The sequence below is a fragment of the Choloepus didactylus genome, chromosome 2, assembly GCF_015220235.1.
Source record: "Choloepus didactylus isolate mChoDid1 chromosome 2, mChoDid1.pri, whole genome shotgun sequence".
NCBI classification, from domain to species: domain Eukaryota; kingdom Metazoa; phylum Chordata; class Mammalia; order Pilosa; family Megalonychidae; genus Choloepus; species Choloepus didactylus.
Genome location: NC_051308.1, coordinates 203,728,744 through 203,744,902, shown reverse-complemented (window position 1 = coordinate 203,744,902; position 16,159 = coordinate 203,728,744). Strand labels below are relative to the sequence as shown.

Sequence of the window (16,159 nt, the reverse complement as noted above, 5' to 3'; positions counted from 1 at the left end):
AACATTCAATCAAGAGGTCACACCCAATCAAAAGATTAATCAATCTGCCCCCACAAGATTGGATTAAAACATGGCTTTGGGGAGGACATAATATATCCAAACAGGCACACCCCACCAAAAGGTCAGAAATGAAGTATGGGACTGAACATAGAGGGATTGGCTGGAGTTCCTATCCCATCCCCAGATCTCCTCTCTCAACAGCCAGACAACCACTCTAAATTTTCTTGCTGTATATGGAGGTAGGAAATCGAACCCTGAGGCCTCCACACTCAGGGACATTAGACATAGTTCAAAGGGCAGGGATGAGGTGTAGGGAGAAAACTAAGTGATCATAAGAAGGTCTATGTACTGAACTAGGACAGCCTCAGCCCTTTCCCCACCCCGGCTCCCAGGACGCCCACAGCCAGGCATCTATTCCCCCACTGCTTACCCTCCCTGGCAAAATACAAAAGTCTTCTCCAGAGACCCTGGTGACCCCAGGGGTGGGGGGAGGAACACCTTACTGACTGCCATTTATAGGTTCCCCAATGAAAAGATTAGTTGTTGCCTGATAATAAAGACATTTCCAAAAACTGAATGAACACGGTACTTGATTAAAAGAGCTCAGCAAGGACCTAGTATAATAAGTGAAAAAAGACCTATACTGAGGTATACAATCGTACGATTTCAGAAAAGATTTTAAAAGCTTCAAGAGTGAAAAAAAAAAAAAGCTTCAAGAGTAAAGCACAGGAATCAGAATGGCATCACACTTCTCAGTGGCAACACTAGAGCCTCCATCCAAGGGAAATTTATTTCTAACATAAAGTTATATACCCAGCCAATCCAACATGAGGGTAGAAGAAAGATATTTTTAGGCTTTCAAGGACACACAAAAACTTATGAAGCTACTTCAGAATGTTTTCCAGAAAATGAGGGTGTGGACCAAGAAGGAGCAAGATGTAGGAGTCAGGAAATAGGATATCCAACAGAGAAGACTGGCAGAAGGAAATCTCAGGACACTTATGTGAGCAACCAGTCCAAAGTGGAGCAGAAAGACAGATCTGTGGGAGAGAGATCTACAGGGAAAAGAAGGAACTGATCAATTATGGACTGAGTGTTTTGAAAAATTATTACTACATGTTTGGAACATTTGGAAGAAAGTAGCTCTAGTAAGCAATTGAAAAAGAAAAGACAGTTATTAACTGCAGGTAAAACCTAGTTGTAAGACAAAGAAAATGCAAAAGTAGTTTTCTACTCAAGTGAACAATGTTTATTTACTTGGTCAATAAGGTAAACACTATTGATTTAACTATAAATTGTAGAAAACTATACTAAGTATAGGGGGAGGGAGAGTGGGGGTTGGAGTAGTGCAAGGGAGCTGATTCCTCAACTTCCAGAATAAGAAGTAAATATTGTCTAAAAATGATAAATTAAGTAATAGTAGTATAAGCTCATTATTTGGGTATACAGAGGTAAAGCAGAAGAAAAAGCAAAAAGAGTTGAAAGTGGCTGCCTGTATGGAGTGAGACTGGAGGCTGGAGAAGGGTGAGGCAAGTACTGTTGATTTTGGTTTGTAACTAAACAGCAAGTGGTGGAGCTAGGCCTTCAACCCAGCCTGACTCCACATCTCACTTTCCTTCCACTCTACCACAAGACTTGGAGCTCCTCAAGGGGCCCCATAGTGCTGTGTCATCTTCATATCTCCCACAGCACCTCGTACCGTGCCAGGTGGTGGGCCTTCACTGCTTAGTTACTGATTTAGAGCCATATTACTGCAATCCATGTGTTGGTGCTTCTTTTCCTGTTTCAAAAGCAGATTGGGGAAGACTGAGATCAAGAAATGCTAAGGGGCCATAAGGTGGAGAGTCCTGCTGAAAGTTTCTACCCTTGGTGTCCTGGGATCGCTGGGTGTATCTCTGATAGCACTTAGAGTTTTGGTCCTAGAAAGGGTCCATCCAAGGCAGGGCAGGGGCACAAGGGGGCTGCCTGATAAAACTGGTGTGTGGCCTTTCAACCCATCCTGTCTGGGGTCTGGAACTGCCATTTCATCCCCATTTACTTAAGACCAGTTTGGCTATGGAAGGTCGCCACAGCCTCTCAAAGTTGTTCCCAGATGCATGGCGTCCTTGTTATTCACAGTGATTGATGTGCGATCCCATGAGGGGTTTTGGTCGCTTCTGACCCACAGTTTTTCACCCGGTTCTCAGGGCTGTCAGGATTCCGTGGCCGTCTCCATCCCCGAGGCTTTTGGATGCCCTCCTGGCAGCACACAGCCAGTGTCCTCTGGAGATTAGTGGAGGTTGGTGTGTATGTCTGTCTGTCTCAGCGTGCCTCAGATTATTGCTTCCTAATAAAATTCTGATAGCTGGGCCCCATCAATATCTCAAATACATGTGAGGAAACGTTAATTTAGAATCAATTTTAGGATGTTTCAGACTGTAAAGTCCTTTTAACTAGATCTCTGGCGAAGATGTAGAAGCACTTTATGGGACTGTAAATTTCATGTTGAACAGTCTTCGTGAAATACACATCTCCCCTACACACAAGCTGTTCTCTCCATATCAATCACGGCCCCTGCAAGTAATGTTTCACAAATATTCTGTAAATCACAGAAAACCCCATGATAATGTGAAATATGACTTTCACTTGTCTGTTAGACAAAAGAATCGCACATGCCTTTCTCCCATCAGCACTAACATTTGTTATGGATAATAACACTTTCAATCACAACTATTTTTGGAAAACGGGTTTATTTTAAACCTTCCCTCCCCCACTGAAAACACTCTCCCAAGGACACAGACTCCTACAAATCACAGCCCATTAATCCAACTATGGAATGGGAACTTTCTCTTCCTGTTAACTTTTTTTTTAAAGTTGTTTTTAAGAGAGTTAGTGTTAAGAGCCCCAGGTACGAGGCTTTAGCTGATTGGCCTAAGAGTGGGCTGAGTCTCTAGGACTCCAAAATCTCTGAAGTGACCCCTGTGAAGTGTGGTATGAGAGAGGCCGAGGATTTTAGCAAGCTCCTTCAGCTCAGCTGAAGCTTGTGGTCCTTTTAGTTGCTGGCATCAGCAGGGAAGCCAAAGAGCAGAACTTTTCCTTCTTAAAGAACAGACATTGACTACCTCGCTATGCATCATCCCACTACAACGCAACTAATACCCCCTGTCTGAGTATCAGTGACTAGTCCTTGAGGTGTAGTTTGAATGTAACTACCCACATGTGGGTAACAAAAGCCCATCCAACCTATAGTTTATTGCTGGAAAAGCAAACCCCACAGAGTTATACATAGAACTTGCATGGTTCTAACCATTTTGGTAACGTGTCTGTTTTCCCTCTCTCTGTAGATAACTTCAGGATTGCTTGATAATGACTTCTATAAAGGAGCAGGCGGCAATTAGCAGGCTCTTAAGTTTTTTACAGGATTGGGACAATGCTGGCAAAGTCACAAGGAGTCACATCCTTAACAATTTCATTGAAACCAACCAAGGCAAGACTGCCCCTGAACTGGAACAGGAGTTTTCCCAAGGAGCCAGCTTGTTCCTGGTACGCTTGACTACCTGGCTTAGACTCACGTATCCTTTGCTGAATGGAAATAGAAGAAGAAGAAAGAATTAGGCAATCTTCAAAAGAAAAAAAGAAAATTGTTGAGGGAACTTTTCTTTTGATTCTTTCTAATATTTGAGAACGGAACATCTGGAGATAAAAATATCCTAAAAATTAAGAGCTCTCTCAGCCTCTGTCTTCTCAAACTATAAATGCATCCACACTCTCACCCTTTACCTCTTTTGCTCCCATCAGAGTCGAAGTAGGTTTTCCTTTTGTCTAGTGCATGATCCTCTATACTGCACTTGAATTCTCTCCCATCTCCTTAAAGACTTTATTCTTTCTCTCCTATATCTTTCACTTTTGCCTCATTACTGGCTTGTTTTCATCAGCACATATATATGCTCCAATCGCTTCTACCTTAAAAAATAAAATGAAATACCTATCTCAAAACCATGTCCCCACCCAGCAACTACCCTTTATGGTCAAGCTTGTTCAAAAGTTGCTGACCCTCCCTGCCTTCACTTACCCTCCTCTCTTTTCTCCTTTACCCACTGCAATCTGACTTCTGTCCCCACTGCCCCACTGACACAGGTCTTGGCAAAGATTTTCTAATATCATCAATCTGTAGGCATGACCTCTCACTGGCATTTGTCAATAACCTTTCCCACTTCTCAAAACACTCTTCCCTTGGTTTCTGTGATACCAGTTCTCCTGGTTTTCTTCTATCTTTTGGCCTATTCCTTCTCTTCTTCTTCAGCCATCCATTAAATGTTGGTATTCCTTGGGATTCCATCCATATCCCTCTTCTCTGCTTACTCTCAAATTCTCCCTGAGTGAGCTGATCCATTGCCATGATATCAACACTCTAGTTTGAAGACTTCAAATTTGCACCCTTGCACAAATTTCTCTCTGGAATCTGGGTTCCATATCCCAAAAATCCAACTACCATTTCCACTTATATCCCACAGTATGACTCTCACATTTCTGGCTTGGGAATGTAGGTGGGAATGGGAAGCTATTGTGGGGAAAGAGAATACAAGAAGGGGGACATGTATGGGGATAGATAAGTTGGATTCGAGACATGTTGACTTGGAGATGCCTGTTCCTAGGAGCCCCAGGGGCAGAACTGGGCTGAGACAGATTTGGTTACCACTGAGGTGATAGTTCAAGTTATGGTAGGTTTGAGAGTATTCCTGCTCTGTGTGCCCATGACACGCATGGATTCATCTCAGACTCTTTTTAAATATAATTTTCTCCTTGCCTGAACCTCTTCCCTTCTTATTTGACTAACTCCTACTCCATTATTCAGGTCTCAACTTGAATATCACTTTCTCAAGAAGCTCTTTCCTGAAGCCCAGGCTAGCCAAGCCACCCACCCCCCATTATATATACTCATAAAACTTCCATTGTCATCGTTATGATGTTGAGTTTCTTAATATCTCTCTTCCTCCACTGGATTGGAAGCCCTCTGAGAGCAGGAATCACATCTGTTCTATTTATCTTTGTATTTCTAATACTGGCACAATGCCTGACTATATTGGTGCTTAATACATGTTTGCTGAATAAAGGAATGAATGAAGCGTACAGTCTTCAGCTAGGCAGAACTAAAGAGTTAAGTAAGCACAGCTCTCTTTTTCTTACATTTAAGTCATTGATAAAAGTATTAATCACACTCACACGTAGAACAAAGGCCAAAAGGAATACCACTGAATATACTCTAGGTTGACTCTAATGTTCTCAGAAATTAGTGTGCATAAAGGTTTAAGAAGCAGATTACCAGTCTACTACCCGTTCCACCCCAGCATTCTGGTTTAGTAGATTTAGTAGATTAATGAGCACACTGGGTGACTGATGCCTGTGGTCCATAGATCATACTTTGAGAAACATCAGTACCTGTAGTCTGACTCTGTTCCCCACAACTCCTGACACTAACCTACTGAGGTTATCAACAACATCTTTGTTACCAAATCTGTAGAACCCTTCTCACTCCTTATCTTAGGCGACATTTTCCATTTGACTGCAGGGTGAGGCCCGTAAGGCAGGGTCATAAAGTACAGGTGAGATAGTGTTTTGAATTTAGTCCTCCAGTTATGATGGGTTGTTTAAAGGAAAAAAAAAATCATTGTCTTTTGCAAATTGACCACCACATAATCCTACCTAAGCCTCAAACACCCCCCCTTTTTTTTGTAGTTTTATCGAGATATTTTCACACACCATACAATCCGTCCAAAGCATACAATCTATGGCTCACAGTATCATCATATAGTGTGCATTCATCACCACATCAAACCCCTTTTTTTAACCTTGAACTTTCAAAATAAATCAGCAAAACTAAGAATTTATATATAATGACAAAATTATTAGTTGCCATTTATTGAGTCTTTTTATGTTCTAGGCACTGAGCTATGTATGGTAAAAATCCTACCTCATTTGAACCTAATACCAACCCTAATAGGGGATTGGTATTATCCCATTTTATAGATAAGAAAGGTGAGCCTCGAAAAGGTTGTGTACTTTATTAGTAAACAGCAGAGATGAGTTGGGAGCTGGGTTTGTCTATCCCCCATACCATACATGCCTCCCATGCAGTACAGCTCCACCTCCTACATGATACATGGAGATAATCGGCATACATGGCCCCCCTCCCTCCGTCTGTCTACAATGGCGAGGCAAGTGAGGCAGAGCCTCACTGTCAGGATGGCCTGACAGTAAGAGTTCAGGCTCTGACTTAGACTGCCTACGTTTAAGTCCCGTTTCCATCAGTTAACCTGGAGATTGTTTGTAATTGGAAGTACTAATAGCACCCACTGCGGGGTTGGTGTGAGGATTCATATGAGACACTGCAAGTAAAGTAGTTAGCACTGTGCCTGACTCACAATAAATGTTTGATACTTGTTAGCTGCTGCCCATATTGTTTCAACCTTCTGGGACTAATTGCTGGAAATAATAGGCCAGAAATATATAATAAGTGGCTATGAAAACAAGACCAGCTTGGGACAGAGGAAAAAGAGGGTAACAAAAGTTCATCAACCTTGCTGGTAACTGAAGAAAAGGGGGACTGCACCTGGGCGGGGCCAGGAGTTGCAGGAATTAGGAGAGACAATACAGGAATAAAAAGACTAACATGTGCTCTGATAGCCTGGCCCCCAGCTACGGTGGCAATAGGCAGGGGACCCTAGCTCCAGAGCAAACACTGTTTTTGCAGCAAAGAGCCTTTCCTAATGAGCCAATCTGTCTCTACTTCTATTAGCATCCTGGGAACCAGGGTGCAGCAGAGATAATTTGCCTCACACACACCCCCTCCCAGCCCCCCAAGAAAGCACCATTACCTCCAACCCATTACATTAGCCTTTATCAGTCTGGAAGCTCTCAGTCATCCTCCATGAGCTGCAATAATTTCAGCTAATTTCTTAAGTGTTCTAAGAGCCTGTGATGTGTTATGAGCCTAGTAATTGTTGACTGGTTCCTTTTCTGTTGTGGCTTGATTTCATACCTTGTATCCGAGCTGATGCGTGCTCTGGGTGCTTTATTACAATGATGCTTTTTGCAAAGGCTCACATTAAAAAGTAACATTAAATACTGAGGTGGTTTTAAATCAGAGTTTAATTTTTCCACCATCTCCTCTTATTCTTATTAGGAAGCCATTTGATTCTTCATAAGGATAGTGACTCCAATATAAAACTCTGAGCAAGTGCAAAATTGAAAATTAATGATGAAGTTGATTATTTGTAGAGAAGTCTAAGAATGAGGCTCAAAGTGATGAACTGTGCTGAGACCCAAGGCTTGGGAATTTGACCCCCAGCTTTCTCCATGCACCTTTTTATTCACCAGAGCCTCCTTGCTCCCATATCCCAAGGTAGCTAACCCATCCCAGATAGAGAGCTTCCTGGATAACAATGAACATGCCTGCCAGTGCCTCCTTCCCCACAATGTGTATGTATTGTCCCTTCCTCTTCATCCTGCTGACCTCTCCCCAGGGCACAGTTGAGCTGCTTAGTCATCCCAGGCAGTAGCTGCAACCAGGGATCAGACACAGGATCTGGTTTCTGTGTGCAAAACCACCCTGAAGTTCAGTCTTTAACCTGTGATACAGCTACATGACTGGCTCATGTTTAATTAAGCTTCTAAAGTCCATTGGCATCTTCCTATCATCTGTAAGCAGGTGAGTGCAAGGTCTGTTCAATAGAGACTCTGGGGTCTCAATGGCATATCAGGCTTGTGGTGTCCTTGACATTCACTTCACATGGGACCATGGTTTCTAGTTATCAGTGGGTGCCCAGTAGCCCTCTGGATGGGACCCAGAGGTAAGGTCAGCCTTGGTCCCCCTCTAGATGCTTCTCCATCCCATGTTCTCCATTGACAGTTTACTAGTCAGCAGTATCTTGATTGCCAGTTGCAGAAAAATAACCCATACTAGACTCAGGAAAAAGGGGAATTTATTGGCTCACTTAACTGAAAAGGCCAGAGGATGGAAATCCATATTTTTCAGACCTGCCTAGATCCAAGGGCTCAAACAATGTCATCAGTACTTGGTCTCTCCCTCTGTTTCTCCTATTCTCAACTCTGCTGTCTTCTAGATTCATGGCTCCCCCATGGGCTATGGTCCTCAGATCCTCCTGCCTTACATTCTTACATTCCAGCCACATCAAAAAATGGTTCCCAGAAAAGTCCTGGATGTTGAGCCTCATTAGACCAATCTAGGTCACAAGCCTGGCCCCAAACCAATTACTGCAATAAGAAGGATGACATACCCTGTCACCTGCTCACTCTACCAAAACTGCATGGCCCATGATTGTCAGAGGGGTGATTCCCCAGGGGATAAATGAGGTGACATTACATGAAGAAGTGGGAACAGGTGCTGGAAAGCCAAAAACAAAAAGTGTCCACTGTACTTACCTTTTGCATTTCCTGACGGAAGAATTTAAAAACTACAGTGACACACTATGCCCCTATTGGGGACATTTCCTGTATAGGAGGGCAAGGTATGTGAAGAAAGGACCTTGGGATCCCTTAGAAGCATTAGCACCAAGGAACTTGAAAAGCATTTTATTTCTACTCTTTTATCCCTTCTGGACAGTAACCGGTACCTTATAGAATTCCTTGAGGTTGGAGGTGTCCTAACGCTCTTGGAAATACTTGGGTTGGAGAGGACCAAGGAGGAGGACAAGAAGGAATCCATCAAGCTACTTCAGCTTATTGCAAACTCTGGCAGGAAGTACAAAGAGCTCATTTGTGAAAGCTATGGTGGGTACTGAACATGACAACGGTATCAACTTCCATGTCTCCCTAGGGGGCCTGGGTGAGATGGTATCAGCACCCACCACTGCTATAGGAATATGCATCATGGAACCAGTTGAACAGGAAACACTGTATAAGTGGACTCAATTAGCTTCTGTCTATGTCACCACCAGAAGACCCAGATTTATAATTTTCCTGATTCATCATTTGTTCAACTCTTTCCATGGTGGTTTTGGAAATACTTCTCCATTTTAAATATATCTGTTTCCATGCATCCATTCTACAAAGATTTATTGAGCAGTTGCCTAATATCCTTTGTGGAATTGAATTATGAGTAACTCTAGAAATAAAATTGAAGTAAAATTATTGAATACCTACTATGTACTAGGTATATGCTAAGGTGCTGAAGACATAAAATACAGTGCAATACAGTGCCAGTCTTTAAAGAGTTTACAATCTGTTGCAAAAGGTAAATAATCTAGCAATTGTAGTAAAACCTATCAAGTGCTATGATTGAGGTGTGTAAAGGAGACACCATTTCCCATGCATCCCTCTATCAGAGCACATCAGGCACTGCATTTTTTCCGTCAGGGTTCTTGTCTCTGTCTCCCCCATGGCCTCTCTGAGCCTCAGTGTCTTTATCTGTAAAATGGGACTAACACCTCTCCCTTATGATAGTTTATAGGATTAAATGAGGTAGAATTTGTGAAAACATTTTGAAAACTGCTTAGGGCTAAACAAGTGTTAGTTCTCATACAGGGATCAAAAAATGCCTGCTTTTTATTTGTACATTTTGAAATGCCTATGCTGAAACAAAATCCTCCAGCAACATGGCTATAAGGTGAACAAGACAGTGCTGCAACCTACGAACTAAGCCTCAATTTTGCCCTGATTGAATAGGCTTACATGAACAGCTCTTAATCCTCTTACTCTGTATTATGTAAACTCGAGTGGGGATTATGTAATCTCGAGCGGGGATTGTTTGCATAAATCTCTTCCAATTTAGCATTTCCTCTGTTCTTTGCTCAGGTGTACGATCCATAGCAGAATTTTTGGCAAAGTCTAAGTCAGAAGAGACCCAGGAGGAGGTGCAGGTTCTATTGGATTCTTTGGTCCATGGTAATCCTAAATACCAGAACCAAGTGTACAAAGGTCTAATAGCTTTGCTGCCCTGTGCATCCCCCAAAGCTCAGCAGCTATCCCTGCAGACTCTCAAGACTGCCCAGGTGAGTCAAGGCTGCATGGTCCAGTGGTTCTGATTCAAATCCAGTAATCTTACAATTACATTCCACAGTCACAGGGGCATGAGAAACAGAGCTCAGCCCCCCCACTGCATGTCTGCCGTTCAATCAGCGTTGCCTCTGGAAGGTCAAGGAAGGGCAGAGAGTTCATGTCTCTCAGCAGAGTGATTTGTCCTGTTTACTTAAGGATCAGAAAGATGTTGGCAGACTTAAAAGTGGTTGAGACAACCAACAGGGATGATGAAAGAACTGTAGAAAAGATTAAAGGAGTCAATTCGATAGGGAAAGAATCATGGTGCATTTGTAGATAGGACAGAATGATGACGCCTGTATCCCCAGGACTTGGGAAAGCTTTTTTCTTGTCTGCTTTTGCCCTTCTCTTAGAGTGCTCTAGAATGTGAGTGAAGTCAGATTTGGGGCACAGGGACCACATGAAGATACCATGCCCAGTAAGGAGGGAATGGGGCTCAGAAAGGGGTGTTCAGATGAAAGGCTCTCAGAGCAGCTCCAGAGGGATGGGCTGGAGCTGCAGCAGGGAGACAATGAAGAGATCAAAGAGAAGACGAGGCCTGAACTGTGGCAGTGGCAGTAGGAATAGAGGTGACCAGGTTGGACAGACATTTCTGAGGTGGAATGCATGGGACAGGGGCAATAAAAGGAAAGGAGTCAAAGGTGATACCCAGCTTCAAACTTAGATAGCTGAGTGCATTGTGCCACCATCAAGAGAGAGCCGGTATAAAGAGGAGAAACCAGTTTGATTTGAGGGGAGTAGTTAGGTTTTGAGCTGATAAACTTGAGGGGCCTTGGTGGTTCCCAAACACTCCCAACTGGGGAGCACACCAAGCTCATTGAAGAAGATATGATCGAGTCACTTGTTTAAAAAAAAAAACACTAAATCCTAAACCTCCCTCCCAGAGAGCTGACAACTCTTGGGGGGAGCCTTGGCTATGCCTCCCAAGTGATTCTGATTCCTACCTAGATTTAGGAATAGCAGTACTCAGGACATCTACGAGAGGTGCCCCAGGCAGTAGAAAATAAAGGTCTGAAGCTCTAGGGAGGCTTGAGATGAAGATGTCGGTTTGGATTTCCTGAGCAGAGATGTGATAACTGAAACCATGGAAATGAAGAAGTGAAGGCAGAAACAGATATAATCAAGGAACACTTTCAACTTTTAAGAAAGGACTGAGGAAGAAGATCCAACAAAACAGATCTGATTGTCATTATTATTTCCATGATTTCCATTTATTAAATGCCTCCTGTATGTCAAGCACTGTGTTAGGGGCTTACTTACTGTTTGGGAATTGAATCAAGTACCCCACAAAAGACATGTCAAGGTGAGCCTGAGTGTGGATGTGAACCCATTTGTGAATAGGAACTTCAAAGATCCAGTTCTGATGAGGCCAAATGGAAACAGGGTTGGCCTTAATCCATGACTGGAGTCCTTATAAGCAAAGGAAAGTCAGCAGAAGCCGGAAGTCAAAGAAAGCCACAGGAGGAGACCAGGGAGATGGACTGCCGTGGGATTGGAGGTAGAGATGCAAGCCAAGGAACTCCCAGAATTGCTGCAAACCAGCATCAGAACTCTACAGACTCCAGGAGAAAGCATGGCCTGTCAAGACCTTAATTTTGGACTTCTAGCCTCCAAAGCCATGAAAAATTTCAGTTGTTTAAGCCAACCCATTGTGTGGTATTTGTCATGGCAGCATGGCAAACTAGGACACTCACATTATCTCTTACAGTCTTCACAATAGCTGATGGAGGCAGATATTATCCCCACTTTAAAGATAAAGGAGCTGACTTTATCTTTATTTTTAAGGTGACTTATTCAAGGCCACACATAAAGTAAAACGGATTTATTAAGTGAGCATTTAAATCCAAATCTCTCTAATTCCAAAGTCCTTATTCTTTGCATACACCACTTTGAAAACGCAATAAAAGCAAAGGAAAACAGGAAAGAATGGGGCTGTGAAAATCAAGGGAAAAGGGTTTTAACAAGGAGGATGTGATCAGCTGGGTCACACGCAACAAAGAGATTTAAAAAGGTTAGAATAGAAAAACGGCCCCAGCAGGAAACGCCTTGGTGAATTAGGGGACAGTATCCTGTGACAGGAGAAATTAAATTGCAGCAGCCTGTCAAAGGCTAAATGGGGGATGAAGAAGTGGCTTCTCCTGGGAAGTTCAGGTATAAAGGGGAAAAAGAGTAGTAGCAAAAGAGGAAGACAATTTGTTAAATATGGGTGAGCTTGAGGGCATTTAAATGCTAGGAGAAAGGAACCAATTCTTGGGTAAAGGCTGAAGAGATAGGAATGATGGGTTGCTAATCAGGTGAGGTTCCCAAGGAAGAGAAGATTTTGGATCTTGGAAGTGTTCTTAAAAGGTCACATGATGCGTTCCACTCTCCCTGCCCTTTGTCCTCCCTTTCCCCAGCCAAGGTAACAAAACTGGTTCCTCCACCTCTAGCAGGTAGCCAGCTAACCTCCACTTAATGCCTTCTGAGTTAGAGGGATCAATGACGACCCCAACAGATTCTCAGATTCTTGACTGTCCAGCTCTGCCCCCTTCTGTATATGGTGCCGACCTTAGACCCAGGGACTCCTCACTGCCTGCCTCCCCTATTCACCCAGGGCCTCCAGCTGTTTGGAATTCTGCTTTTCAGCACTTCCAGATGGACAAGATCTAAAGAGTAACCTCCTTGTCCTGTGGTCTGTCTTGACAGTCAATCATTGGAGTCACACACCCCAGCATCGTGGACTGCATGCTGAAGGTGCTGCGCACAATGCACCTGGAAGTCCAGTATGAAGGTAGGGAAGGCAGCAGGGTCTGCTCCAGATTGCAGAAGGTGGCAATGAGAGCAGGCAGATTAGCTCTCAAAAGTTTTCTCTTGGCCACAAAGGGCCTTGTTGTTGAGTATTCTAGATAGCTTCAGCAGATGGAAGATGTGGGTTCTGTATTGATTGGTGAGTTACTCAGAAAATGACAGTCACATTCTGTGCTTTGAATCAGCCATGTGATGCTTTAACAGTTGTTAGAATCTGCATGGGCCCAAAGTGGGTTATGGTTCCAAGTCGTATGCAGATGTGATGTTTCCTCTCTAAACAGAAATCACCCTCAGAAATGTCCTTTATCTTCTGAGAAACTAAATTGGTTAACAGTAGTAATGATGAGTTTTCATTTATTAGTGTCCCCTATGTGCCAACCACTTGCCATACATAATTTCACTTAATTCTTAAAATAACCATGAGTACAGGGCCTGGCACATATTAGGTATTCAAATGTTCAAATGAATGAATGGTGAAAGAGGGTATTTTTGTTTTTTGAGATGAAATACTAAAGCATGGAGAGATAAAGTACCCTTCCCAAAGTTATACAGCTAACTGGATTTGCATCCAATCTTTCTGACTCTCAAGCTTATGCTTTAAACATGTAGCATATAACCAGTGTTTAAAGGATGTTATTTCCTTCCCTTTCTCAGGGAGATACTATTTTCAACAGGAAGGATCAAGGGAGGTGTGCTGATTTGTATATTTATGTCCCCCAGAAAAAGCCATATTCTTTAATGCATTCTTGTGGAGGCAGACACATTAGTGTGGATTGGGTTGGAACTTATTGGTTCAGTTTCCAGGGAGATGTGACCCACCCAACTGTAGGTGATAACTCTGATTGGATAATTTCCATGGAGGTGTGGCCCTGCCCATTCAGCGTGGGCCTTGTTTAGTTTACTGGAGCACCATATAAGCTCAGACAGAAGGAGCTCACAGCTAGCTGGAGCTGAGACAGACATTTTGAAAATGGCCGTTGGAAGCTGATGCAGACATTATGGAGAATGCCATTTTGAAACGCAACCTGGAGCAAGCAGACACCAGCCACATGCCTTCCCAGCTAACAGAGGTTTTCTGGATGCCAATGGCCTTTCTCCAGTGAAGGTACCCTTAGTTGATGGACACTTTATGGCCTTAAGACTGTAACCTTGTATTCTTGTTTGCTAATGCTGCCAGAATACAAAACACCAGAAATGGATTGGCTTTTATAAAAAGGGTTTTTTTTGGTTACACAGTTACAGTCTTAAAGCCATAAAGTGTCCAAGGTAACACATCAACAATCAGGTACTTTCACTGGAAGATGGCCAATGGTGTCTGGAAAACCTCTGTTAGCTGGGAAGTCACGCGGCCAGCATCTGCTCCAAGTTCTGGTTTCAAAATGGCTCTCTCCCAGGACGTTCCTCTCTAGGCTGCAGTTCCTCAAAAATGTCACTCTTAGTTGCTCTTGGGGTGTTTGTCCTCTTTTAGCTTCTCAGGAGCAAGAGTCTGCTTTCAACAGCCGTCTTCAAACTGTCTCTCATCTGCAGCTACACTCTCAGTTTCTGTGCATTCTTCAAAGTGTCCCTCTTGTCTGTAGCTCCTCTACAAAACATCACTCACAGCTGCACTGAGTTCCTTCTGTTTGTCAGCTCATTTATATGGCTCCACTGATCAAGGCCCACCCTGAATGGGTGGGGCCACACCTCCATGGAAATATCTCATCAGAGTTATCACCTACAGTTGGGTGGGGTGCATTTCCATGGAAACACTCAAAGAATTACAATCTAGTTAACACTGATAGGTCTGCCCACACAAGATTAAATCAAAGATAATGGCATTTGGGGGACATAATACATTCAAACTGGCACACCTTGTAACCAAATAAACCCCCTTTATAAAAGCCGATCGATTTCTGGTGTTTTCCATTCTGGCAGCATTAGCAAACTAGAACAGGAGCGTTCACAGAGAAGGTGATATTTGAACTGAGTTTTGGAAAGTGGGAGGGATTTTGGAAGACAGAAAGAAGCAGAGGAGGGTATTCTGGAAAGGAGAGTGGTATAAGCAAAGGTACAAGATGTGTCTGGGGTTGGATGGGTAGATCATTTGGTGGAGGTTTGGGGAGGAAACCCCAGAAAGGTAGCCTAGGACCAGATTGAGGAATGCCTAGAATGGCAGATAAAGTAGTTGGTACTCTTTCCGGCAGACAGCATGGAGCTATTGCCAAGTGAACTAGAATAGATGAGTGGCAGAGGGAACACATGCCTCAGAAAGATTGGGTAGTGGTGTGCTGGGTGGGCCAGAACTACAGGGAGACTTTAGGCTGCAGGTCAGTTGGGAGGCCTTTCCAGTTGTGATTGTTCAGACAACAAAATAATGTGCTAGTCCAGCTGGATACAGGAGTCCCCAGGAAAGAAAGACCAGACAGGACCAGGAACTGACTGAGCAAGTGTGGAGAATGCAGTGACATATGGAAATGGGGATGGGCAGGGTCGAGGGGGCCAGGATAAGGAAGCCCGTTAAGCAGAAAAGGTCTGGGCATCAGTGAGTATAGGAACTCATGTGTCCAGGATGACAGGCTGAGCCCCAGGCCCAGGAAGTCTGGGAGAGGCAGAAGGAGCAGGCAGGTACTGGGGTTCAGGTATGCTAGTGAGATCCTGGGCAGATAACAAAGTTCTGGAGGCTCAATTCCAAAGACAGTATTGAAAACTGAATGCCAGTCATATTATTCCTGTAGCAGCATTGTCGGTTTTGTATTTGTTTGACCTCTGAAAGTACATATGGGTATGTGGGCCCTGTAGGTTATGAAGTAATGCCGGATTAGAAATTATTATTGGTTACCAGTTGCAGCAGAATATCCTAGATGGGAAGAATTTCCAGCAAGAGGTTGAAATGATAGAAGGACCTAAGCAAAGTTCAGACCCAGCAACAGGGAGCACTGGAGCAAGGAGGTGGCCTGACAGAGGAAGCATGTTAGAAAGCTTAACTGGACAACCCCAGAAGAGTAGACTGGGTGGCACTGAGACCTCCCTCCCCCAATCCCACCCCTAGTTGGCAAATGTGGCCACTCCTACTCAACCATTGCCTCCCAGCTTAAGCATTTCTTTTCTAAGGCCTTCTCTGACCCTGCTTTCAACCTCCCTCCCAAAAGTCAGCCGTCTCTCCTTTGCACCAGCCTAACCCCTTTCCACCCAGTATTTCCCTCCAATGGAACAGTTATCCCCAAAATGGTAATACTGTGCATAATTTCAGAACAACTATCAAGGCTCAGCACAGTTCCTAGCCTTTATTAGGTCCTTATCACATGTTTTTTGAATGAATGAGTGAGTGGAAACTGCACATACACACTGTATTAGTGAC

General features: G+C 43.5%; 1 protein-coding gene across 8 annotated transcripts in view; it reads left to right on the top strand.

The window, feature by feature from the left end:
• Nucleotides 1-16,159, top strand: part of ARMH1 (armadillo like helical domain containing 1) — a 55,081-nt gene that overhangs the window by 16,237 nt on the left and 22,685 nt on the right. For all 8 annotated transcript variants that reach the window (XR_005215384.1, XR_005215385.1, XR_005215381.1 and 5 more), the window contains exons 2-7: nucleotides 2,187-2,278; nucleotides 3,324-3,551; nucleotides 7,619-7,687; nucleotides 8,603-8,769; nucleotides 9,793-9,989; nucleotides 12,721-12,805. Coding sequence is in view for 3 of the 8 variants with exons in the window: in XM_037827416.1 (XP_037683344.1) it covers nucleotides 3,346-3,551; nucleotides 7,619-7,687; nucleotides 8,603-8,769; nucleotides 9,793-9,989; nucleotides 12,721-12,805 (724 nt within the window). In the remaining 5 variants the exon portion in view is untranslated. The remainder of the gene's footprint in view (nucleotides 1-2,186; nucleotides 2,279-3,323; nucleotides 3,552-7,618; nucleotides 7,688-8,602; nucleotides 8,770-9,792; nucleotides 9,990-12,720; nucleotides 12,806-16,159) is intronic.